Consider the following 27,710-nt stretch of genomic DNA (forward strand, 5'->3'; position numbering starts at 1 on the left):
CAATCTGTTTTCCTGTTCTGGAAGTTCAAGCTTCTTTTGTCCCAGCATTAGTGTATATATAATAAAGGTTAGGTGCCAATAATTTTAATATTCACTGAGTAGTTTTAAAACTATTTCTTCTAGTGTGAATGTAAGAACTTTGGATCAAATCAGAGTTTGTTATTATTTTCAAAACATGTGTAATTAATCGGCTGTAGTTTCACTATTGTATTTATTAAAGAATAGTATTTTTTATTTCACTAAAAAGAAAATATTTGCACAGTAGTGCTACATTTCTGAATTTTCAGTATCTGATACATGACTAGAATAAGTGGTGCTGTACTTTATCAAAGATGACAATACTGTCACCTTGCCATTCAGTATAGCCATAAGTAAAATTTTCATATGAAGTTTGCCATGTCAATATTTCTCTAAATGTTCATTCAGATACTACTTCGAAGTATCCTGTAGACTATCAGTGATTCATGAGCCAATGCTGAAGAATATATGCTTTATATGTGGCTCCCCCAAATGCCTACCTAAAGTCAGTAAACACTGAATAAGGGGTAATAAGCTTTCATATGAGAATTATGAACTACAAGTTATATGAAATTTCTTCCATTTCATTTTTAACAACTAATGGAAGTATATAAATTCTATCCAACAGCCAGCACAATTTGAAAAGGGCCAAGCATTCAAGATTTGCTCGTGAGATCTCATTATAAGTACCAAGTTCTCCCATCTTACATGAATTATTTACTTTGATCTTACACTTGTAATTATGCACATGCATTAAACACCAAAGATACATCTGTGCCCTACTTTAAAATCCATGTGGAATCAAACTATTGAAAATAAACAAGATGGAACAAGCAATAGGCAGCATCAGAGATACAGGCAAATTGGTGCTCTAAATGCTTTTTGTGTTCATTCCTAATACCAAAATGTGTGTGTGTGTGTGTGTGTGTGTGTATGTATGTGTTTGTGTGTATATATATATATATATAATAGTTTATTAGATATTTCAGATATATGATTTTCAAAAAACAACTACCCTCAACATTTTGTGTGGGAGGGTTGACTTACTGAAAACACTTAATTCAGAAGTTTTGTTATTATTTTCCCTAATCTATTCTACTTCGTGATACTTTAAAGACAAAGGTGTATTCTGCTATAAGCTTTCAAGGACCACTACAATGCAGATGCATAACATTTTCTATTCAACTAGAATGTATATTACATAGAAAGCTAGATGAGGAAGAACCACTTTGATTTTTCTTCATCTCTTGGCAGCATTGGTACACTGATCACAGTATCCTTCAGAACCTGCTGCATGAGCTATGTGTTGGATGCACTGTTTTAAAATATTTCCAGGATTTTTCTTCTTGTCCTACTGGTATTTAACATCCAAATTAGGTCATCGGGCAATGTAGTTAGGCAATGCAGGATGGAGTTTTGTCAGCATTCTGAAGATACCCAACTCTATAATGGGCTGTATAAGTCAGTAAGCTGCAATGGAATTCTGACAGGATTGAAGTATTATGGATAGTTTTCTGTTCAGCAATTAGGGATGTTTGCTAAGGATGTGATTACACTTTTCCTGAGCGCAGTTATACAGCATACATAAACTCCATGGCAAGGAGTTACTTTTCCATCTATTGTTGGTTCCTCATTTCTAGGCCATGATAATCTAGTCAATAGTAATTCACCCACTGATAACTAAGGGTTTCCAAAATAGTAAATACAAACTATTTTAGGCCTGTTTCAGGTGTTTCATCCTTGGAACATAACAAGCATATCTTCCATGCCTTCTTTAAGTTGTTTTCCATGCCTGCTTTAAGGTGTTTCCTGGCTGTTTGAGACTATGTGATCATAAAGAGCCAGAAGATACCTCTGGAAAAGGAATCCAGAGGCCATTAGAGAAACACCAGGTGCAAAAGAAAAAATGCATTAAGTCCAGAAAGGCAGGAGAGTATTAAAAAAAAAAAAAACTCAGACTAACCCTCCTCCTCCCCAAATGCCTGGGGTATAAGAGGGAGGGAAGGGGAGACACAAGCAGACTTGCAAGATTCTATTATTATAGCCTATCTAATGAAGTATAGTTCTGGTCTTCCTGTGAAGTCTGTTTCCTGATCTGGTCTACCTCGAAGGACTGACAGAAATGGGCAAATTGTATTATTTCTTGCCAATGGAGTACTATCTTTTGAATTTTCTAGTGTGACCCAGTACTCTAGTAAGGACTACACATGTGCCTCTTCTATTATTTTAAGCCACATGGCATGATCTAGGAAATGGAATTTTGAACCAAAACAACAGGCATTTAAGTAGCACATGTGGCATTGAGGGAGCTACTCTGGATTTGATTGCTGTTGGTAAGGGAGAATTAGGATTGCGGGAATGTAGTGTAACCTGACTACTTTTACTTCTGGAACTGATTAAGTATATCGGACTGTCTCTGAAGCAACTCACACAACTCAAACCCCATTTCATTCAAGTGTGTTCAGGGTTTTTATTGTTGTTATTATTTGCAGTTTTAAAAGTAGCATGACAACATGGGTAACATAGATGGGGAGGGAGAGACATAGAAATAAGGGTTCCCTCCTTTGAAACAGAAGCTTGCATTTAAAACATTTTTTTTTTTTTATAAATTTACTCACCGCCCATCTCCCCCTCATGGGGGACTCTGGGCGGTTTACAATAAAATGCAGTTAAAAAGTAAAACCATTTCAATGTAACAATACAATAAAGTAAGAATATAGTAAAATCTAAGTGGCAAGAGATTTTAATCAGTCCATGAGTGTAGGATGCCCCTCAAAATCACTTAGGGCACTAGCCAGCCCCAGGTATAACTATTCCCCCTCCCATTCCAAGCCTGCTGACAAAACCAGGTCTTTAGTCATCCTATCCCACCCCAACATCCTATCCCACCCCAAATTTAAGGTTAGCAAATGTAGAAAAGTCCCCCATAATAGCACCACTCAACAGCCATGTCCTGGGGAAGTAAACCAGTTAGACAAAAGAAGCTAGTCATAGGGAGAGTAGTCAGGTTTAAGGTCCGTTGGTCAAGGGACGAGTTATGTCATGCTCCTGAAGGGAAACCTCATTTAGTAGCATCCTCACTCCTCTTATAACACCAATAATGCTACCAAAGAGCATCATGGTGGCTAACGCAGGAGAAGAGCTCTCCCTTCAGAACACAGGGAGGAGATGGCAGCACTCATTCTTCACCCACTAATTCTACTTCTGTCTGTTAGCAATCCAGGAGCTGCAGATGAAGATTAGGAGGAGACCTCTAACTACTACAAAAGGCAGTGGGTTAGGGAAGTGCTTCAGGTTTCAGTCTGAATAACCATGCTACTAGCCTTGCACTGGATCAGCAAGAAAAAGGACAAAAATCATTTTTTGTCCTCATGAAACTTAAGCAACTGTTTAATTCTTACACAAATATCCTTGTTTAATAGAAGGGACCTGCAACACACACACTCTGCTGAATCTTACTGGACAGACAGAAAGTATCAGAGGGCATGAGTGTCTGAAAGGCCGCCTAATCCAGGCATGGGTGCACCTGGTGGATTAGATGGATCTGTGCAAAGGCCCTCTTGGCCAAAACTCCTCGTTCTTCAGGCAGGAGCTGTGTGTCCAAGACAACCCCCAAATTAAGTACCAGTGTTGAATGGGGAAGTGTAGTCTTGCCAGGATGAGTGGACTAAATGTCCACAGTCACTTGATCTTGTCAGCACTGAGCCTAAATCTCTTCTCATCCAGACCCGCACAGCCTCCAAAGCCTGGAACAGCACATCAGTAGCATCGCTTGTGCAGCCCGGAGTTGTGATATATATTTGGGTATCATCAGTATACTTACTTACTTATCAGTATACTTACTTACTTACTTATGCCTTTAAGTCAGTATTGACTCCTGAAGACTGCCTGGAAAAGTCCCTGCAGTTTTCTTGACAAGATTTTTGGAAGTGGTTTGCCCTTGCCTTCTAGGGCTGAGAGTGTGTGACTGGCTCAATGGCACCCAACTGGGTTCATGCTTAAGATAGGACTGTAAGGTGAAAGGTCCCCTGTGCAAGCACCGAGTCATGTCTGACCCTTGGGGGGGGGGCACCACCTTTGCAACGTTTTCTTGGCAGACTATAGAGTGGGGTGGTTTGCCATTGCCTTCCCCAGTCGTCACTGGGATGATGGGACTAGAACTCACAATTTTCCGGTTTCTAGCTTAGTACCTTAATCACTACACCACATTGGCTCTATACTGGTGATACTGGTTCCCAAACCAATGGATTACCTCACCCAACAGTTTCATGTAGATTTTGAACAGGAAGGGGGAAAGCTTCAAACCCTGTGAGGGCCTGCAGGCTCAATCTCTCCCACTCTTCTCAACACGTGACTAGAACAGGTATCAGAGAAAGGAGACCTACTGTAGCATAGTGCCCCCCCCCCACTCTGAATAGTGGTAACCAGTCCAGAATGATACCATGATTGAAAATATTAAAAACTGCTGAGAAATCAGGGAACACAAGGATGGATGCACCACATCCATCCTGACAAATGCCCAAGCACAACCAATGCCATCTTAATTCTACATTCCAGCCTGAAACCTGACTGAAACAGTTCCAAATAATCTGTTTCCTCCACAACCCTCTGGAGCTGGTGGCCAACCACCTGTCCAGAATTGTTGGGTCCAGTGATGGCTTGGTGAGTAAAGAGCATACCATTATTTCCTTCAGAGCTGAAAGGACCATCATCTCTCTCAAAGAAGTCTGGGCAGTTTTAACAAACCAGGAGGGACCTAGATCTAAAAAGCAGGTAATCAGGCTCACTTCATCAGGAGTCAATAGACTCAAATTCATCCCAGATAGACACACAAGACTGTGTCTCAGGCACTTCAACAGTCAAGTTGGAGTCCACCTGTGAATGAATCTGAGCAATTCTTTCATCCAGATAACTAGAATATTCTTCACAACAGCTCAGTAGAAGTTCATGTGATTCATTCCTCCCCAGCAAGGACTGAGCCACCCTAAAAAGTGCCACCAGATGGCTATCAGCAGACATAATAAGGACAAAGAAATGACACTATTTCACCCCCTTATCACCACAAATGTAACCCCAAATATGTCTGATCACGTTCAATCAGACTCACTCTTTGTCTTCTTCCTACAATGCTCCAAGCATCTCTTCTGCTTCATTTCTTGGAGGATCAGGATCACCCCAGGATCAGCATACAAAGAAAAGCCACACAGGGGCAATACAGTCCAGGCTTCACCCATTTCAGGCAGCAAGTCCAAGGCCTCAGCCACCACCAGACACTCAGAGAAAATCAAAAGCATGCTTTGGAACCCAGTAGATTTAATAGGCCCTATCTCCCTGTGAGGTGGGATGACACCATGAGCCAAAAGACAATTAGATAATGATCTGACCATGGCAAAAGAATGTCCTCCAATGCCAGATCATGTCACCACTGCCCCAAAACAAAAATCAAATCACTCACTGGTTGCCCAAGACCATGAACTCCTTAGCCACCCTGGGCTTAACATCACCTGATGGCAAATTAAAATCCCCAAGTATTTTAACAGTCTTGAGGTTCTCATAGCCACACCAGCAATAGAATCCAGCATCTCAGGCAGTTCCTTAAAATCCAGCTTCAACCAGAATTTCCCCATCCATCTCCTCCCCTGGGTTCTCAGCTGATGCCAAACCTGAAACCTGGGTGGGCACATTTCTGAGAGGTGAACTCTCCCCTCCATACCCATCCAGGTCTTGGTTATACATGCCAGGTTGGTTGGCTCATCCACAATTAAATCATGGATTAGAACAGATTTATTACAGATCAACTCGGCGTTCAAGAGCAACAGCCAGAATCCAAGGCCACCAAGGATCTGATAACCTGGCATAGAGGATGAATATTGAGGCCTGAACATGGGACCACTCTCAAATAGCATCCCAAGCATTCCTGAGTGCAGCCAACCCTCACAATACCTACTCCTGCCCACCACAGTCTCAATAGTACCACCTGCCCTTTTGCCTCCCCAATTCTCTCTCACCCCTAATTCCCATCTCCCATTCACTCACCCTCACCCATACCACCTTCACAACTGCATACACCTGCACAATTCCAGCCACCCTAGCCCTTGTAGCAACACCAAACTGCAAAGATTACTCCTGGCCTTGGCATTCTGCAGCCTGTGTGGTGTTCAGCTAACTGTGATATACTCTACTCTCCCCTCTATCAGCCCATAAATTAGCCCCAATTTCCATCTGGGTGGACAAAGATTAAAGCCACAGACAGCTGGCTGGATAATAAAAACTCCAGCCCTGAAGTCCAAAAGAAGGAACTCAAAAACCTGACACCCAGAACCCAGCAGAAAGGGCAACCCACTAAAGCTTTGGCAGGCCCCCAGACGAATTAAGTGCCCCCTCAGCACTCCTTCCACCACTCTAGCTCCATCTGGCGCCCTTTCACAACCCTCGTGTTTCACACTCCCAGGCAAAAAGCACTTCCAGCCCACCAACACCAGTTGACCATACATAGCATCTGACCCAAGCACCAAGTGGACAATGAAGTACACAGAAAACTCATGGCATGACTTCAATTGGAACCAAGCCACATCTTGCCATTCCACAGCCTCAGCACATGCAGCGAAAGGAGAGGCCATGCCGTGTCAGGCCAAAGGCATCTCTTCCAGAGGCCTTCCTGTGGTTTTCCAAGCTTCCCACTGGTCTTGCCGCCAACTCCTAGGCTCAGGCCAGGCCCCCACTGGCAACCACAATCACTTGGTGCACACTTAACAGCACCTACACTTGAGGAACGTCTCTTTCAACCTCCACGGCTCCTGAAGCCTCCAGTATCGCTGCCAACAGCTCTACTGTCTCCAGCACTGCAACCATTAGTTCTGCCTCGAATCCTGCTTCTGTCTCCAGTACTGCTCTCCAGACTCTCTGGGGGTCTCAGAGAGGTTCCCGGGCTATCTGGGCATCAGCAAAAACCATTCCTGACTACCACCAGCCCCTCTTGTTGACCATCCACAACCCAACCAACAGGGAGACAAAAATAAGTAACCCCAAAACCAAAACACTACAAGCAAAACCTGAGCCCCTCATAACTACAACCTACTTCCAGATGCCATCCTGAATTAGTTTGATAAAGAGAAGCTGGCCATAAAGTACTATATAGCTTAATTTCTCATAAGTTCCCATAAGAGGAGAACACGCTATTGTGCTGGCATTAGAAGTAGGGTCTTAAATTATCAGAGAAACTCTGGAAAGCAGAACCGAGAGTGAATGAAAGTAATGGCTACTGATTAAGACAGCTTTGGCTGTTGAGGATTTATAGTTTTATTAAAGAACAGGGTGGGCTGACAAACCTGAATTGCACTGGGCAATGTTTACACTACTGCAAGTTTGTTAGTTTGGAGAATGGCCTGAAGTCCACTGAGTGGAGAACAACACAATCTAAACAAATGAAGATCATAATCATGTGACTGCGGGATGCTGTGACCATCGTAATTGCAAGCTGGTTACCAAGCAGTAAATCACGATCATGTGGCCATGGGGACGCTGCAAAGGCCCCAACTTTGAGGACGGGCCATAAGTCTCCTTGTTCAACAGTCATAAGTTTGAATAGTCGCTGAACAAATGGTTATTAACCGAGGACAAGCTGTATGTGATTAAATCTTCCCTATTTTTGTTCATAATTTTTATTAAGTATCTTGATTACAGTAGTAAAAATTAATACAAACCGAACTTAAAGAAATGAGAATAGAAAGAAAAATGTGCAAGAAAAAAAGAAAGAAAAGAAAGAATATAATAAAGAAAAAGATATATATAAAGGAGTGACTTCCAACCTTCATTACAACAAGCATAGACAAATTCAGTAACTCTTCACCCCCTATAAGCTTACAAACAGGTATTGTCCTAACAGTCAGGAACCACGCTGAGACAAGGAATAGGTCTCTGGTGTTTATTACTGCTACATTAGACAGAAAATCCTAACAAACTGAAGAAGCGTGGGAAAGCCCAGACAGGTAAACCCCAAAAGTTAAGGCGGGTCTGATCTGTGTCTCTTTGAATGGCTGCTTAACTCCTCAGTACTATACATGCGTTTTCCCCCCTGGATAGGGGCCCCTTCCTGCTCACCATCAGTACTCATGACATTACCCTCCCCTCCAGATTCACATTCCATTTCAGCCCCCTCCCTTCCAGAGGTCTCATGAGAGTCCATCTCCCCCTCCAAGCTCCCATGGGAACTGGGCAACGATGGAAAGTCTTCAAAGGAAAACTCCAAGGACGAATCAGTGCTGCTCTCCAGGTCTGATAACACTTCTGGCCCAGGTGGCTGCTGCTGGAAAATAGATAATTAGAAGATTCTTCCCCCCTCCCCCTTGGGAAATGCAAGCCGGAGGTGGAGGGCTGCGGCTCTCCCTCCTCCTCTCTCTCTGGCCTCAGAGCCTCTGGCGGGGGTGGAGGTTGCCAACTTACGAACTCCTCTGCTTGGGATTCCTCTGCTTGCTCAGCCAAGTGAGGAATCTCTGGTAGAGTGCGAGGCTTGGGTTTGTGAGGGAAAGGCTGATGGAATCGATGAACCAGCGCTGGTGCATGCACATCTCTGGCATTTTCCCACATGCGCTCTTCCTCAGGGTACCCTTTCCAGTATATTAAATACTGGATGCCCCTTCCCCTCCTCCTACAGTCCAGAATTTCCTCGACTTCGTATTCCTCCTCCCCCTCCACAATTACTGGAGGTGGGGGGGGCAGTTGTGATCGTAAGGCACTTGGGGGAGGGCCCTTGGCTAGCAAGGCTCTGTGAAAGACTGGATGGATTTTCATGGATGCTGGCAGCTTTAAGCGATAAGCCACTGGATTTAACTGCTGTACCACAGTGAAAGGGCCCACAAACTTAGAGTCCAACTTCTTGGAGGGCCTGGTGGAGGTCAAAAACTTGGTAGAGAGCCACACTTTGTCTCCTACTGCAATCGCTGGCCCCTCTTGTCTGTGAGCATCTGCAGCTCTCTTGTAAGCACTCTTTGCCCTGTTCAGCTGCTCCTTTAACAACTCCTGTGCGGCTTGTTGCTCTTTAAGAAAATCAGTTCTGCCATGGGGAGCAGGGCTGGCCAATTGTCTTGCTGATAAGTGGTGTAACACCTGAGATACTGCTGTAACCATTGGTTAATTTTCTCAGCTTGCCCGTTACTAGCCGGATGATGCGATGATGATAGGTGGATCCAGACCCCTAATGACTGGAAAAGGGCCCTCCAGAACCTGGAAGTGAACTGAGGGCCTCTGCCACTCACCAAGTGATTTATCATGCCTCTATACCTAAAAACATGGTCCATAAACAACTGCGCTGTAGCTTACGCAGATGGGAGGCCCTTGCAAGGAATAAAATGCACCATTTTTGTGAAAAGGTCCACCACCACTAGTATGGAAGTCAGTCCCTGGACCGGGGGTAAATCAGTGATGAAATCCATGGAGATTGTGTCCCAAGGCCTACTGGGGGTGGGTAGGGGTTGCAAGAGTCCTGTGGGCTTCCCTGGGAGAGGCTTGTCTTGTCTACAGGTATGATAAGAAGCAACGTAACCCTTTATGTCTGCAGTCATCTTAGGCCACCAGTAGTCTCTCAGAGCTCTATGGAGAGTTTTGAAAACACTCTGTGGCCTGCCGTTTGATGGTCATGGCAAAGTCTCAGTACTTCTTCCCTCAATGAGGGGGGAATGTATAATCACCCGCTATGCCAGAGGATTCCTGCCTCCACATTAAATGGGGAGGCAGTGTCTTGTGGGCCCCTCTGGAGGTCATCCATCCTGGCCTGGGCATACGGGTCCTGTTGCTGCTGAGCTCTGACTCTTGTAAATAGGTCCTCTGCTTGTCTGCTTGCTGCTAAAATCTCTGTCTGGTTCCCCCTGATAGACTGCTGAAAGTTGTGAGGTTGTAATATAGTAGCCTGTACCTCCTGGTGAGTAGCAGGGGTTGCCTGAATGGATTGAGACAGGGCATCTGCCAAACAGTTCTGCGCCCCGGGAACATAATAACAAAATTGAAGCGGGAGAAAAACTGGCTCCATCTGATTTGGCATGGGGTGAGAGATCTGTTATTTTGTAGAAGCTGTAAATTCTTGTGATCGGTGCAAACTTTCACAGGAAAGGTTGCACCTTCTAGCCAGTGCCTCCACTCTTGAAATGCTGCTTTAATTGCTAGCAACTCCTTGTTAAAAACATCATAGTTTCTCTCCGCTCGTGAGAGTGTGCGGGAGAAAAATGCACAAGGGAGCAATGTATTCTGTTTTGTTAGTATATTGCAATAAAACAGCTGCGATAGCAAAATCTGAAGCATCTGAATGCATTATGAATTGCTTCGTGGGATCAGGGTGCTTTAAAAGCGGCTGGGATGCAAAGAGTTGCTTAAATTCTTGGAAGGCTGCTTGCTCTCTCCCCCCCCCCCCAAATGAATTTTGATCCTTTCTTCAAAAGTTGTGTGAGGGGTTTAGCCCTGTCACTAAATTTATTTATGAATCTCCTGTAGAAATTGCAAAACCCTAGGAACCTTTGTACCTCTTTCACATTTCGGGGGGGTTGCCAAGAGAGAATTGCCTGGACCTTAGAAGGATCCATGGATATGCCTTCTGTTGATATTTTATAGCCCAGGAAATGTAATTCAGTTAAATTGAAGGCACACTTCTCTAGCTTGGCGAACAGCTTGCTCTCTCACAGTCTTCGTAAGACATTACGTGCATGGGTTACATGAATTGTAGCATCCTCAGAGAATATTAATATGTCATCTAGATAAATGACCAGATACTTATCTAGTAAATCAGAGAAAATTTGATTCATAAATCGGGAAAATATGGCTCCTGCATTAGACAAGCCAAAGGGCAAAACAAGGTACTCAAATTTACCAAACCTGGTATCGAAGGCAGTCAGATATTCATGCCCCTCTTTCATCTGGATCAGATTGTATGCATTCCTGAGGTCCAACCTAGTAAAAACGCGTGCTTTCTGTAAGCGATCCAGCAGATCAGATATTAGCGGGAGGGGATAATTTTCTTTTATCGTGAGTTTATTGAGGGTCAGGCTTCTTTGGTACGAAGAAGGTAGGAGCAGACGCTGGGGAAGTAGATGGTCGGATGAAACCCTTTTGGAGATTAGAATCCAAGTAATCCTTTAAGGTGGCTAGTTCCTTGGGGGACATGGGATATTGTTTCCTTGCTGGAATCTTGGCTCCTGGTATCAACTCAATGGTGCAATCACAGTCCCTATGGGGGGGTAATGCTGTGGCCTCTTGTTCGCTGAAAACGTCTGCGAAATCTGCATCCTTGGCTGGCAACTGGACCCCCCCTGCTTCCGTGGCTTTGTTGGTTCCTGGAGAGAGGAGAGCGGCTTGAATCTTGTGCTGGCATTCCTTAGCTGGGAAGGAGATTGCTCCCGTAGTCCAGTTCAACAATGGGTTGTGGATCTTCAGCCAAGGTGTGCCCAGGACTATAGGCACATTAAGTGATGCAGTAACATAAAGTCGGATCCACTCAGTGTGGTCTCCCGTTGTTAGTTGCAAAGGTTCTGTGAACCTTCTAATCGGCCCTACCTTGAGGGGCTGGCCGTCAATGGTCTCCACTTCTATCGGACGTGGCAATTCTATGGTCGGGATGTTGAAGTCTTGTACGGTCTGTACATCAATAAAATTGGTGGAAGCTCCGGAATCCACAAGGGCCTCTAGCTTGACCTGGTGCTCTGGGTTTACGTGCATTAGGACTGGTAAGTAGTAAAAGGATTGCCTGGAATCCTCGGAATGAGCCCTTCTTAATTGATTGATGGTCTCCCTGCTGAGCTCTGTGGAGGGAGACCGACGGAGTTTCCCTGGTTGGAAGTAGAGGTGGAGGTGGCTCTTGTTTCAGCTGCTTGCCCTGGGGCTCTTACAGAATTTGCTTGGCTTCTCGCTGGGCAAGCTCACCATGTGCCCCTGGACTCTGCAGTAGAAACAGGGGGCTCTCTCTCTCGTTCTCTGTCTCTCAGCCTCGGAAATAAGCCTCCTGCTCTCCCCGATCTGCATCGGCTCCTCTGGTCCTGAGTAAGGAGATGCTGCGGAGAGAGCTGGAAATCCTGGAAGCGCCCTGAGACCCCTGCCTCTCCCCGGCTGCATCTGTCTGAGCTCTTCTAGCCTGGCGTCTATGACCACAGACAACTGATATAAACCTTCTAGGGTAGCTGGTGTTCCCTGGCACACTAATTCATTTTTAATTTCTTCATCCAGCCCCTGTTTGAATTGGTCTTTCAAGGCACTCTCATTCCAATCCAGATCTCCTGCTAACAGCTTGAAATCAGCAATGTAGATTCCCACTCTCTTTTTGCCTTGCTTGAGCTTCCGAATTTCCCGGCTGGCAGTGACCTCTCTGATCAGGTCGTCAAAGTGTGCTCGGAACCCTGCCAGATCATTCCGGTAGTCGTTGAGAATTGGGTCGTTGTTCTCCACCATGGGAATAGCCCATTTGGCTGCTGGGCCCTTTAGCAGACTTAAAATGAAGGTGACTCTGGTTCTGTCTGTGGGAACCTCTGCCGGTCTGCTGTCGAAAAACATTGTGTACTGTGTGAGAAAGGTTCTCAACTGTCCTGCTTCTCCTCCAAACTTCTCTGGTAGACTGCCCTGGGATCTCAAGACTACTGGCGGAGTTGCTGCTGCTGCTGCTGCTGGCACCGGTTGTGGGTTAACCAGAGCTGGTTGTTGTAACTGCTGTAGCATAGCTGCTTGTAATGTGTTGCTCTGGAGATCTACTTGTTGGTGGTGTTGTTGCAGGGCTGCTGCCAATTGTTGGATGGCTTGCTGAATTTCCTCGTTTTCCGAAGACATTTTCCCAAATGTCTCTCCTTTATTTTTCTTTGTTCCTCCCTCTTTCAATGGGAGTAGGAGTTTGTTAGGATTGATGTCCTAACAGTCAGGAATCACGTTGAGATGAGGAATAGGTCTCTAGTGTTTTATTACTGCTACATTAGACAGAAAATCCTAACAAACTGAAGAAGCGTGGGAAAAACCCAGACAGATAAACCCCAAAAGTTAAGGCGGGTCTGATCTGTGTCTCTTTGAATGGCTGCTTAACTCCTCAATACTACGCATGCGTTTTCCCCTCTGGATAGGGGCCCCCTCCTGCTCACCATCAGTACTCATGACAGGTATCTCTGCATCCCACATCCCATCCCTTATCTATAAGCAAATCCATAAAACACCAACTTTTCAATCCTGGTGTCAGCAAAAAGTCCATAAAGGGTTGCCAGACCTATGCAAAAAAACCAAAAATCTTATTTTAACCTTGATCAAGTAAATCAACTTTATAGTCATTCCTTTTAGTTCTAATAGTCTTAATCTTTAGTTCAAATATTGTTGTAGGATCTTATTTCTCTTCAATCCTTCTTTATCCCATTGCACAGACTTCTTCAAGGGTTTAACAAGCCTCTTCTGTAGATCCAATAAAAAAAAACATTTTCCAGGTCATTCTCTTGGTTTGTCGTTTGTATTTCCCATTTAATTTTTAAAACTTCAGCCAGTTTCTTTTGCATATCCAATAAGTGTCCTTTTCCAAATCATTCTCTTGGCTTGTAATTTGTAGTTCCACTTTTGGTACGTTCTCTGTCTTGTCAGACAAAATTTGCTCCACATCTGTCATTCCCTCATTAACATCTTTTGGACACAGTCTATCCATAGAGTCAGACATCATTACTGACAGTGTTGATATTGTACTTACTAATTTCTGGCTCCATTCTTCAAAGATCTCCTTTAATATTTCCAATATTATGATGTTTTGTATCATTTTTTAAGTCCCAGTACTATCTGACAACAAAAGTAGGCTTGTACTTTTTTTTCCTTCTACTTAGAATCTTTAGTCCCCTCTAATTTCCAGTTTCTAAAATCATAAAATCACTTATCTTTGTTATTTGTAATGGTGTACAATAACCTAAGATAGTCAAAGTAAATCTGGTTCCCATGAGAAGCTATTTATGTTTTACAGTTAATTCCAAAATCTTATAGTAAAAGTCAGTATTCCAAATTTAACTGGAATATTGACTTAATCCATTTATAACTTTCTTAGACCAAAATCTTATTTAGCTTTTTGCTGTTTCTTTCAAATTCTTTAAGTTCTTAAGATTATAATTAATTTTTCTTTTGTTCAGACTTGAAGCTAAATTCACCCGGCGACTTTTCAAACTTGTCGTTTCGAAGGTATCTAATAGCTTTAGGATGATTAATAGGCAATTTCCAAATGTGATTAGAAAGTAAAGCTTGCAAACTTAGTGTCCTTTAAAAGGCTCTGCCATGGTTGCAAGCAAGATGGCTAATCCCTTCATCTCCCAGCTCTCAAACACGCAGAAGAGCACGGTCCTGTAGTCTCCTTGCAAGCAGCAGCCATCTGGAGGGCAATCTCCCATCCTCTGCTTGTCCAGAGAGGTTCGGAAGAACTGGTCTACTCACAGGTTCTTCGGTCTTTGCCACGGTTGCCGACTCCATCTTCGCGGAGACGTCTTTAGTTGACCATGCCTCCTGGGAAGTTCTTTCTTACTATAGTTGTCCTTGAAGTAACAGACATCTGATGGTGGCCCTAACAGCGAAATTGCCGGGCTCATCCTTGGTTTTAGAAGATTCCATATTTTTTAAGAAACTTTGTCTTATGATACATCTGTTCACATTCTTTCCTTGTTTCTTTATATCATAAATACCTATGAAGTCCATTGGCTATGCCAGCTCCTTTTATAATTGATATTCTGCTACATGGGGATTTTATCTATTCTATCCATGATAGACAGTTTGCTTAATATAATTTAAAGTTAGGAAATAAGTCCACCTCTTTCTTTTGAGTCTTGTAATGTTTTGAATCTTACTCTCATTTTTTTCCCCCGTTCCATATACATCTATTGATTGTTCTTTGTCAGTCCTGCAAGCTTGTGTCTAAGACTGGAACTGGTGCCATTTGGAATAGGAAGTTCATCTTAGGTTCATCTTAAAACAGGATCTTGTTTTATTTATTTTCATAATTTACTATAATGCATGATTCCAATCTTTGTAGTTATGACAGGCCATTCTACCAAGTGGTGATTCTTGTGCTGGTTGATCTTAACAGGCAGAAGGTATCCACATTTCAATGCCTTCACTGTCAATTCTAAGGCTAGTTGCTGGACCTACTGTCATTATTAGTTAATTGTAGTTCTGCTTTTTCACTATGCTTCCTGACTCCACACTTTCAATCCAGCTTTCCATATGTTCAGGATACAGAGTGAATAAGGAGAGAGTATACAGGTTTCACTCTTTTGCCGACCCAGAGCCAATCTGTTTCACCATGTTCTGTCCAAAGAAGCAACTTAAGAAGCACATTTATTAACATCACAGACAAGGATTCATTTAAGTCACTTTACTACACTGAGATACATTGGAATTTGACTTGGGGATAGAAAATGTTATACTGAAAGTCTGCAGACAAGACTTTAAGCAGCAATAGCAGCACAGTATTTTTACCACACTTAGAAAATATTAGATACTTTTGATATTTATTATTCTTATCCATACATAAAACTGGTTTAGAATACATAAAACTTCAATACCATTTTGATGTATGCAGATAGTTTCCTTCAAATATGACCAATAACTTCCTTCATAAGCTAAAATCTGAATTAAATGAATTGCAATTATTCACAAAATTATGTTTAAAAAACTGATTAATACTAGCATTTTATAAAAATGAATCACACAGCATGTTAATATTCCTAATAAATTGCCAGAATAGTTGACATTATGCCTTTATAATTAAGTAAAATTAATAATTCTTTCATTTAATGTCTTATTGCTGCAAACTTTGTGATTCCATATTCAGAAAGGTAAGCTGCAGTCTCCAGGCTAAAAGACTGCCCACTCCTGGACACAAGATGTCATAAGATTTCATTGTTTTGCTGTCACAGACTATCATGGAAATCTCTCAGGAAACCCATTTGTTCAGAAAATTTTATTTATTTAAAATATGTTTGTACATTACAATTGTAATAGGTATCTTAATGCTAAAAACATTTTTTAAAATTTTATTGTCAAATTTTGATTGCCCCAATTAAACCTTTAATGGAAGGAAGAGATAAAAAGAGGAGACAAAGGAAAGCTTTCATACTGAAATACAATGCATGCCAGTTCTGCATTTGTTGCATTAAAGCCACAATATTTGATAGGATTAAAAGAAGGCAATTCACATTCCAATCTGCTAATGGAATCCTCTTCTTTTAACTGAATCTATGGCAAAGAATTTGTTTATATCACCCAATCCCACACAAATTGCACTTCCCCATTTGAGATGTGTGTGCAATCTGGGGGTCCTCTTGGAGTTTCAGCTCCTGCTCAGAGAGCAGATGGAAGCTGAGGACAAGAGGGCCTTTGCACAGTTACATCTCATGTATCAGCTGGACCCCTTCCTGGACAGGGAAGCCCTTCAGACACTTATCTCCTAGTCACCTCATAACTGGATTACTGTAACACACTGTACATAGGGCTGTCCTTGGTCCAGAATGTAGCAACACCGGTAGTGATGAGAGCATCAGGTTATGTGCATGTGATCCTGATGCTTTGCAAGCTGCACTGGTTGCCAGATGACTTTTGGGTACAATACAAGGTGCTAGTTATCACCTTGAAAGCCCTTCATGGCATGGGGCCTGGTTGTATGAGGGACCATTTATATACAGTTGTGTCTGCCAATCCAGTTAGATCCAACAAGGTGGGCATGCTCCAGGTTCCCCCAATTAAAGAATGTCACTTTGCAGGACCCAGGAAGTACACCTACTCTGTCATAATTCCTGCCCTCTGGAATGATCTCCCCCCAGACATTTAGGTGACTCCCAGCCTTATGTCATTCAGGAAACTATTAAAGATATGGTTGTTCTCCCAGGCCTTGGGGACAAGGTGATTTTGGCACCCTCTTCTTGTTTTGCTTTATTTTGATCTTATTTGTTGTGGGGTCTGTCTGTCTTTAGTATTTAGCCCTTTGGCTGTATTTCTTTGAATATGTTGGTTTTTAGTTGTAAGCTGCCCAGGGTTGTTTAAGAGTCAGACAAACAAACAAACAAACAATATACAAGTACCTGTAAAATAAACCTTTCCAGGAATTCCAGAATAAAAGATTGTAATAATCATTACAAATCAGGCTGAATGTCCCTAGTTTATATAACTGGGGATTATTCTGCCATTCTACCAAGGACTTCTCTCTGCAACCTAACTCTGAAGGTCCTTTGGATCTTTCTGGCCCAAACACAAAAATGCAGAACAAACTTTATGTTCATCCTGAAAGCAAGGTGTAGCTATATAATCATATCACATAGCAAAGAAAATCATGGACAAAAAGAGTTCCAAGCTGCTTAGGACAGAACCAAAAAGATTCAGAATGCAGTGCCCATGATGATTCTAGGAAATGCTTGCAGGCAATTAAGTGTGGGGGCAAGCAGCTGAAGTGACTAAAGTGTAGCATAGAATTGACTGAACACAGTGCAGACATAATTTTCAAGACTAGGCCATGGAGATCAGGGAAGAATATAAGCATTATCAACTGCCAAGAAACAACAAAGGAATTTTTAAGGTGGTCACCTAGTTAACCTTTTGAAGTATTTGAGGGATCTGGGAATGGAAACAACTACCTTGCAATGGTTTTGCTCCTATCTTTCTAAGGACTATCAGAAATATCATTCAGAGATTTATCTTTGTCACCCCAGGAATGGTTCAGTGGGGAGGCACAACGTCCCTTCTTAACAGTCATGTTATTTATCATCAACAAGAAGGCACCCAAAAGGATCATTCTAAGTTTAGAGCAAATTGCCACCAGCACACTGATGATTCTCAAGTGTATTTCTCCTTTCCTGTAAGCTTTGCATAATAAACCATATGTACCAATTCCTGGAGGAGAAACGGTGACACAGGTGCTAATAATTTCAAGGCTGCATTATGGTGATACACTCTGTGGTACAACCACTGAAGACAACCTGGAAACTGCAACCAGGCCAAAATGGGTGATGAGGTGCTCCATCACTATTGTGCTGAAATAGCTGCATTGGTTATTGATTGCTTTGAGGCTCAGTTCAAGATACTCACAACAGTGAATAAAGCCTTATGCAGCTTGGGTCCAAATTACCTGCAGGTCTGCCTCCTCCGTCCCACTTTTCAGATCTTCAGCAGGGTACCTTTTGCAATCGTGACACAGATATGCTTAATATCAACAGCCATTCTGCTTTTTCTGTTGTGGAATAGACTGTGGAACAATTTACTGTCATTGAAGCTGACCTGTCCCTTCTTACCTTTTAGAACGTTTATGTTAATTGTTTGCTATTCTGGATTTTACTGTATGTGGATGTTTGTAAGCTGTCTAAAGCCAAAATAAAAAAATTGAGAGCAGACAGCATATACATATTAAATAAATAATCTGCATACTGTACACATTAGAATTAATTCCATGCAAAATCTGAGCTACTTCCTTAAATAGCGCTTATAGAATTTCAGCACTGAAATGTCAGTAAAAGAAGAAGAAATTAGTTTGATGAACTATTTGTTTGTCAGAAATTAAGCAACATCATCCCTCAGTTCAGCAGTGGGGAAAAGAGACATAAGCTTGTTTTTCTTTTATTTGTCCCATCCCCCCCCAAAATTGTAACAGTTTTGGGTTTATGCTATTTTCAGATAAAAAGACAGCTTGACACATCCATCCTTCCAAGTCGTCAAGATATAAGATATAAATTGGGCCCTAGAGCTACAGAGTTGGCTTTGTTATCTTTTCGAAATCTGATCTGGACCAAAGACGACCTACAGGCTTTAGAGAGTAGGTAGTGATTCTCTAGAGACTCACTAACAAAGCTGCATATTAAAACAGGCAAGCAACCATCCTTATTTTTATATGTGGGATGGATATTATTATGTTGACATTGTTAGCCACCCAAAGCCTCCAGGAATGGGCAGCATCCAAGCAAAGTAAATAAATAATAAATAGGACAGAATAAAAGAAAATGACCAAGTTCACATAAGGCATCAAGCCATAATAGTGATAGTAACTTAAGATGTATGAAACAAGCTGTGTAGTTTGTAAACTATGGTTTCTGCCTCACCTTGTGGGTTATCCTATGAATTATAGATTGTCAGGGCAGAGCACAGTGAATATCCAAATTGTTCCCAAACCATATAATCGCTGTTGCATTAATATGGGAATAAGGGAGAGAGCCAAGAAGTGAGGAAATAAGAGCGACCCCGATGAATATCTGCAGAGAAGTAAGTTCTGTTGCATCGAACCATACCCGCTCCCAGTGTGCACAGGAAGGCAACAAAAATGGAATATTCCTATGGACAGGAGGAGAGCCGGTCCTGTTCTCACTCTCTTGGTGGTAAAGCTCAACGGCATAGAGAAGCTGCCGGTCCAATCAAGCTATATAGGATGGACACCGTCCCTTACCTTCGATGGCGATGACGTGCTCCCTGATCTGGTTTTGCAGCACTGGCTCTTCCACCCGCTCCAGCAGCTCGTAAATGGAGTAGATATTGGGGTGCACCGACTCGAACCGCTGGATCTCCGCCCGGATGGCCGCAGAATTCGCCAGCTGCTGTTGCTGTTGCTGGAAGTTCATGGCGGGGAAACGCCAAAAACCGTCCTCCCCCCACCAGATCGACTGACCGCCCCCGAAGCAGGCAGGGAGCCAGCCGCCCGCGTGTCAGCCAACTAGCCAGCCCCGCCGGGTCCCAGCACTACCAGTTCATGTTCACGCCAATAAAGGAAGCCAAGCACAGTAGGCAAGGGCTGGGCGCAAAGGCCCACCTCCATGGAGAAGAATCGGACAGACCCGCCGACGTTCCCGCCTCTCACCACCCCAACGCAGCCCAGGCTCGGAAGCCGCTGCTGGGGAGCGCAAGGCGCAACCGCAAAAGCCCAGCGACGAGCCAGTCCTCCCAGAGCCTCCCCTGCCGCAGCTGAGCCAGCCAACCACGAAAGAAGGATCGGCCGCTTCCCTTCGCTCCACGCCGAACCACCCTCTTTGCGTAATGACGCTCCTTCCCCACATACAAACAGCGGACCCCGGCGGAGATAAAGGATCAGTTGAAGGAAAAGTTCTCGTAGCTTTCTGGGAGTTGTAGTTTCCAGTGGCTTCGCGATTTCCGGCAATCTCCTCTCGTTCTTCTGGAGGCTCTGATGTCAAGATACTCAGTATTTGCTGGTGCGTTAGGCTGTAGGGACAATCGCGTTCCTCTGCACAGGCGGCGACGGATGGGAAGGGAGGCTTTTGTGTGAGTTTATATTTCACCTTAGGAAACACACAGGCTAGGCTCAAGGACGGTATTTATACAGGCCACTGGCCAGAATGAGAATCGAGAAATGGCCCCAGGAACTTAGCTTGGAGCAGGATTATGATAGGCGTTTTTTGGCAAATGCGGCACTTTATTTTTTACTAATAAGTAAGAAATCTGCGACAAGAAACCGGCAAAACAGAAGTGAAGGAAGAAAATACATTTTATGATAGTTCGCTGTTTTTGTAATATTAAAATATCAACTTTTCCGTAGCATCTAATATTTGATCTTCCTTTCTGGATTAAGTACGTCTTCCTAATTCTTCTCTTTGGACTGAATCCAGATATAAGTCATTCTCTGAGTAACTCATTACATTCAACAAACTTAAATTAGGTTTCTTTCCAGTTGATATCAAATTAAATGTAATTTTAATTACATCCTTCTGAAATTGTTAAATCTTTAAGCATGTGAATCCACCCATGCAATATTTCTATCCTTTCAGAAAATACATTTAGATAAAATGACCCCTGAGATACTTACTTGCTACTGCATGAAGTGCTATCTTGCAATAATCTTTAGTGCTAAAAATGTGTTAATACTTCCATTCTAAGAATATGTTTGCAGTTCCTCCTCTATGACTTTGTAAGAAACTTTGCTCTATTTTTATAATACATTTCTTATTTTTAGTTCCAAAGTTGCTTTATTACATTGTAAATTTTGGATACTTACATCTATCCTAATTTTACATTTAGTTCATCATGTTTTTGTATAGATAATAATTTATATTCTTTGCAATGGGCCTTGTTGTTTACCTGATGTATTATGTAGCTCCATAAAAATATTTAGCAAATATACCTGTATAAATTGCTGCGTAGGACTTATTTCTTTAGCAGTTATTTATTCATGTATTCTTCATTTTAAATTTGTTTTACAAAGTGTTCTCTTTTAACACGAATGAATTCATGTAGTAAACTACTTGCTTTTCCATCTTTTATTTCTAACATCTCTAATTTCCTCCATGCCTTCCTTTTTATCTTGCTAATCTACTTATTCTATCCTTAGTAATACTTTGTAAATCTATATCTTTATACTTGTAGAAAATACTACATATGAAATACAAATAACAAAAGTTTTAAAACTGGCTCATACCATTGCTTACATAACTTTCATAATAATGCTCCATAAAAGCTTCTTTCTTTCTCTTTACTGCTTAGTTTGGTCTGCAGTATATTTCCTTGGGAGTAAATCCTACTATAAACTTATTTTGAGTAGGCATACACTGTTAATTTACATAACCTCAAATGGGGTCCTGGGACCAACACTGAAACACTTGTCTGTCAAGGTAGGTAATTAATCCTGTTTCATAATTTGCTTAGAATTCAAGAAATCATCCAAAACATGCACAACTGGATGATGTACAACTGTTTGGAATTAATATAATAATGATAATTACTCAATAGAAAGAAGAATAGAAGGCATAATTGTATGTTTTTAGTTCTTTTTTTTTCTATTCTTTTCTTTGTTTTTGTTTGTTCTGTATATGTTTACTACATTAAAAAATTCTAATAAAATATATTTAAAAAGAATATAATAAATAATGAGAATTAATACAATAGTTCACCCCTAATATGCATTAAGAAGAAAGATTGCAAGGAGACATATCAACATTTTGAAGGAAAAAATAAAAAGGGAGGATTGTTTCAATCTACAACCTTTGGCTACTCAATCCAAAACTTGAAAATCAAATCAAATTTTTTAATATGTGAAAAGGAAAAATTCTTAAATGTATGGGACAAACTGTTTTAGACTTCAAGAGTTGACAAGAGCCATTTAAGCCATTGAGTCCAATTACTTGCTCTGTGCAGTTATGCAAATTAAAGTATCTGTGATATAGTTCAACAACAAATTAAACTTTTTTTTAAAAAAAAGGCTTTATTAAAGACAATAGGAAAAAAAATAGCAAAACAATAAAATTACATACATGATTCTCATTCAGACATGTACATAAGTATATAAAGTCTTTACCCAAAAGTTTCAATAGAGGATTCCTATATGTCATTGTAAGCATCCATTATATCTGTAAGCAATTAAACCTCACCACGTGGAGTAATATTGATTGGACTTTCTACTTAGTAAAAAGCCAGATCATGAGAGTGAACGTTGTAAATCCAGTTTTGTAGCAGCATCTTTCCATTGAAGTAAAACTATATATTTAGCTATATACTCTATACAGTACACACAAACATATGTATATATATACACGCACACATATACTACATAGAGTGTGTTTGTGTATAATATACAGTATATACTATTGTTTTCTGTTCAATTTTTCAGAAGTGGTTTGCCATTGCCTAGGCTGAGAGAAAGTGACTGGCCCAAGGTCCCCCAGCTGGCTTTGTGCCCAAGGCGGGACTAGAACTCACGGTCTCCCAGTTTCTAACCTGATGCCTTAGCCACTACACCAAACTGGCTTTCTATAATACTGTATACTATATAATGATGAAATTCAGAAGTCAGCATATTACACATTTCAAATTTTCAGTAGAACCAGCCAGCCTAAAACATGAGTTGCTATCCTCTCCATAATATTACACTTCTAGGTAATGATGGAATTCTTAATACTAAAGCTGGGATTAAATAAGGTATGTATTTGAGAAGGGCCCACAGCTGGCTTGAAAAACATCATTTAAAGAATGTTCATAAACAGTTCTTCATCAAATTGGAGTAAAGCGTGGCTGTACACAGTTCCATCCTGGGCCTGATACATTTCAATATTTTAATGACTTGGAACAAGTAGTGTAAAGAATGCTTATTAAATCTGAGGATACAAAAGTGGATGGGATAACCAATATTCTAGCAGAAACAAAATTCAAAATGACCTTGATAGTTAGAAAAGTGAGCTGAAAATAACAATGAAAGGAGATAACTGGGTTGGTAATGTTAATGTTTCCTGCTGCAGATTAAGGTTGCTATAGTAATCATTCTGGCCGGGTGAAGAAGTTGAATTTAATTGTCTCCTTTCCACGTGTTAATGGTTGCATCACCTGGGGGGAGAAACTTGCCCGGACTTGTTTCTGTGTCTGTTTCCTTCTGTGCAGACATGTAGAGAGTCAAGCTGCTCTCACTGAGAGCCCATGACTTTTAAATATGTTTTGCTTTCGTTTTGCTTTCTGTAAATAAATTATTTTTATAGAAATGCCTGGTGCGTGTGACTTTTCTGATCTCTCCTGGGCCAAAGGCTTCCCCAGCAATCTGCCAACAGGTAAATAGTATATGAGCAAGGAATTTGGAGTTGTAATTGATCTCAAATTGAGTGAGTCAGTAGTATGACATAGCTGCTAAAAAGCTAATACAGTTTTAAGTAGCACTTACAGAAGTACAGTTTCCAAATCACAAACAAGAATTCTACCTTGCTCAGACACCTCCCCGAGTACTGTGTTTAAATTCTGTTGGAATGTGGGAAAAAAGGAGCAATTCAAGAGCAGTTCCAATTTCCAGGGTAAGTGGTAAGTTCCCCTTCACTGTGTATGTTCAAGCAGAGACCTGACAGCCATCTGTCAAGGCTGATTTAATTTAGGGAGGACAGTTGGATTTCCAACCCCTTTCCATTCTGATCCTAATTGGTAATGTTGAGCATTTAACTATGAATTCTAGCAGTCCTTACAATACATATTAAATCATCAGGTTCTGAAAAAGAATTGCCAGCAACTTTATCAAATGGCAAAGTTAGATAATCCTGTGAAATCACAGAACTGATTATGTAGAACATGTAAAGCTGCCTTTAGAAAATATCAGGACCCTATGAAAAGAAATGGAAATTAATTGTAACTTGCTTTGCAGCTGTGCCGACATTTGTACCATGTACTTGAACGTTCAGACTTTTCCTGGCAGAGGATCAGTGAAATCTTTATTATTCATCTACACTTCCTGTACATCATCCACAAGCAGCCTTTTCTGCTAACTGAACTCTTGCTGCTGTGAAATTAGAGTGGCTTTGTAAAAGCAATGATACGATATCTAAGAAGAAAATATTTTTACCACTGATAAAGGCTTGTTAATGAATTCTTAAGGACTTTTAACTCAAGCAGCATTTCTTCATAGTTTTTCAACAAATACGTAATTTTGCAGTGAAGTATGATAATACAGACTAAAACAATGCAGCCTTATTATCACAGGAAGTATGCATTTCTTTGAATATAACAGGGCTATGGCAACTCAATACAGTTAACTATAATTTATCTGAAATAAAAAGAATCAACTCCAGTGTGCACATCTAGGGTTGAATGAGTCTGCTTCTTTTTCTACATTTTCTTGCCTACTGAAGAACAGGTAAACACTTCTTCAAATAGTTCATTCTTATTCCGGTGTATCATTTCAGAGTGATGCCAGTTAGCATAGTTATTGAAGTTACTGAAGTGAATGAGCACTACTTTTGTTACAGGAATGTGTTTTCTGTTTTAAAAACTGTCAAGTATTAGATTCTAATACTATACTGTACAAAATAAGTTAATTTTAACATGTATGCACACACATGAGTTCAGTTCAATTTTATTATGGTCACTGACCAGTACATATGAACATCATGCTGTAATTCTTACCGAGAATGCTAAACAAACTTTACCTTGTTAAGGTTTACCTTTACCTTGCCTGTTGTGTTTGGGAGAGAAAAATGAGGCAAACAATTGCAAGTTATACATAAATGGTGAGAAACTAGAGCAAGGCAAGAGCTTTTCTATTACAGTCAAGTTAACTCCAGTACATAAATCTCATATTCTGGGAATATCTAAGGTTGTCAAAACTATCTTTTTCTAGTAGGATTCCTGTGTTGTTTAGCCAGTAAAAATACCACAAATTAGAATATGTCATCAGTGCAGATACCTTTAAAGAAAGCTTCACAGGCTTAATATTTGTCTTATTGGAGTTAAATATACTAGTATCCTGCTAGAGAAAAAGAGAAAATATGTTCATAGAATTAAGACCCTCCAGAATCTATGGCAGGTTCCATTACTATTCATGCAGTAGATTATTTGGGAATAGTTTGATTTACATTGCCTTCATGTAAGATTTCAGCAACTGAAATCTACTAAACCTGAAAAGCAATAATTTCCATTTTACATAGTTCCACGCACTAATCCTTCAAGTTCTAATTTACCATTTGGACCTGATGCAATTAGCATGAAATTTGGCACAGGTCTTATGTTTCTTGCAGACTCTCCTAGAATCTACATCAAAGCAACACACAGGCCAATTTACACTTACTAACCCTTATACTTGGAAGCACTCAAAGGAAGAACTAAGTTAATGAACTGGGAATGGGACATTTTGCTGTTGTCCTCTTGTCACATAACTGCAATTTTTTGGCCGCCTACACTGGAGAAAAATGAACTAACCCATTTAATAGCATCACAAGTTCTTGCCTCAGGCTAAACGCAATAGAAAAGAAGGCTTTGATATACTGAATGAATGCAGCAATGAATAGAATTACCCTAAACAATTACTTTTCTGTCTCGTTGCAGAGTAAGCGTTTAAAAAAGCATCTCATAATATTGTTGACATATAAAATCTGTTCTCTGGTATTAGTTGAAACCATTACTGAAACATTTTTATTATATTCCTGAAGATTCTTTCTACTTTATATCAGCCTCTGTTCCCCTGCACTGCAGTCCAGTTGATTCGCCAACCTGCCTAGTCCATTACTATTTAATTTGTAGCCAATTATCATATTTTTAAAATGCTCACCTAATTTATATATAAATATGTTGAAAAGCACAAGCACACAGTCAAAAACAGCCTGCAGTACACCAGTGCAGCACTTCCTTCCAGCTTCAGGAGCCATTGACTGCTCAACCATTTTTGTGTCTATTTAAGGTAGCATAATCCAGCCCTCATTTTGTCATCTTCTCACAGGAGACTTTGACAAATGCTCCAATGAAGCCAGGGTACACCATGCCCACCTTATTCCTATAGTCAACTAAACTGGTTACAAGAGGAGATCAAAATGATTTGGCATGACTTTTCTTCATAAATCCAAAAGCTAAATTCATCTCCCAGATGTTATATAGCTCTCAGGTGTGTGCATATACAGTAATAACTTAAAGCCTTAACTTAAACTGGATTCCTAACAATGCTATTCCAAGTACTTTGCTGAATTTTGAATGCAACAATCTGTTAGAAACAGATGATTCTGCTAGAATCAAGGGTCCACATACACCAACTTTATTTTTGATTCAAGCTTCACTTCTTCAACAATTCCCTGGCTGCCACAATAATTTTAGCCAAACAAGGGGTGGAAAAACAATTTGGTGTTTAATATAACACTCCAGATAGAGCAGTATATCGTATATAGTAACCAATATTGGCAGGATATAAAGAGGAAACCCTTCACAGTAGCAAATTGTTTATTCAATATGACCTGCCTGAGACACTGTACAGCTCTTTTTTTGGTTTGCCCTGTGCAATACTGAAGGAAGGGTATAACAATACCCTTTTTACAGTGTGAACTTGCCCTTATGATGTGGAGGAACCTGAGGCTCTAGCCCACATATTCCTTTGATGTCCTTTCTATACCAATCTGTGCTCTGTCTTCCTAACTGTGCTTGCTAATAGAAGTTTCACCTGTTCTGATGATGATTCTGTTTGCTTTTTACTGTTGGGATCTCCAGACGAGTAACAACATTTCTTTCAAATGCTATTGCTTTATGCAGAAAACACATTGCTAGTTTTAGGATTTTCTAAATACACATTTTCTTATGCTTTTTATGCTGTTTTGTCTTTATGTTTTTCTATTGCATGCCACTGATTGCTGACCACTACAGTACACACACACACTCATTAGTAATTTAGTAACTTAGTATTTTATTCACAAAGTAGTTTTATAATATTGTGAATTGGTTTTCAGTATTTAGTATCCTACTATGTGTATTTATAATGTATTTTAAATTGATTCATTTGATTTATATCACTCATGTAGAAAATATTTATGTATCTTAATATGAGCTCTGTAACCACTTTACAAAAATTGTATAACATGCTGGTCAGTGACAACAATAAAGATACCTCACTTGATAAACCCATGCTAGCTTCTATCAAACAGCACATTCTTTTCTCATATTCCAATTGTTCAGAGTTCTGCCTGGTACCAGTGTCAACCTGACTGGCATATTATTTTTCATCCATTTTCAATGAGACTTAAGCAAGATTTTAAGCTGGGACATCTACTTCCCATTAGTGTAACTCCGCGTAATCTTTATGTTCACCCTCCTTTCTTTTTGTCAAGATACTGATCTAACATCCACTATATTTTGTAAAGGACATGTACTTTATCTACCTGTAGTCATTCTCCTATAGTTTCTTTCCTTCTTTTGTGTCCTATTTTCTCCAGAATCCACTCTTGACACTACCAAATAATATCTGTTCCACAGAGTGTTTCATCCCCCTGTATCTTTCTCTTAATTAATACTTCTCT

General features: G+C 40.8%; 1 protein-coding gene across 3 annotated transcripts in view; it reads right to left on the reverse strand.

Moving 5' to 3' along the window:
- The window catches only part of AGAP1 (ArfGAP with GTPase domain, ankyrin repeat and PH domain 1), a 471,115-nt gene extending 451,067 nt beyond the window's left edge, over positions 1-20,048 (reverse strand). The window contains exon 1 of one of the 3 annotated variants that reach the window (XM_063317853.1): positions 19,415-20,048. In XM_063317853.1, the coding sequence (XP_063173923.1) occupies positions 19,415-19,586 (172 nt within the window). In that variant the 5' untranslated portion in view covers positions 19,587-20,048. The remainder of the gene's footprint in view (positions 1-19,414) is intronic. The other 2 variants (XM_063317854.1, XM_063317855.1) reach the window with 2 other exon arrangements.
- Between the last annotated feature and the right edge of the window lie 7,662 nt (positions 20,049-27,710).

This window comes from Candoia aspera, chromosome 1, assembly GCF_035149785.1.
Source record: "Candoia aspera isolate rCanAsp1 chromosome 1, rCanAsp1.hap2, whole genome shotgun sequence".
NCBI classification, from domain to species: Eukaryota; Metazoa; Chordata; class Lepidosauria; order Squamata; family Boidae; genus Candoia; species Candoia aspera.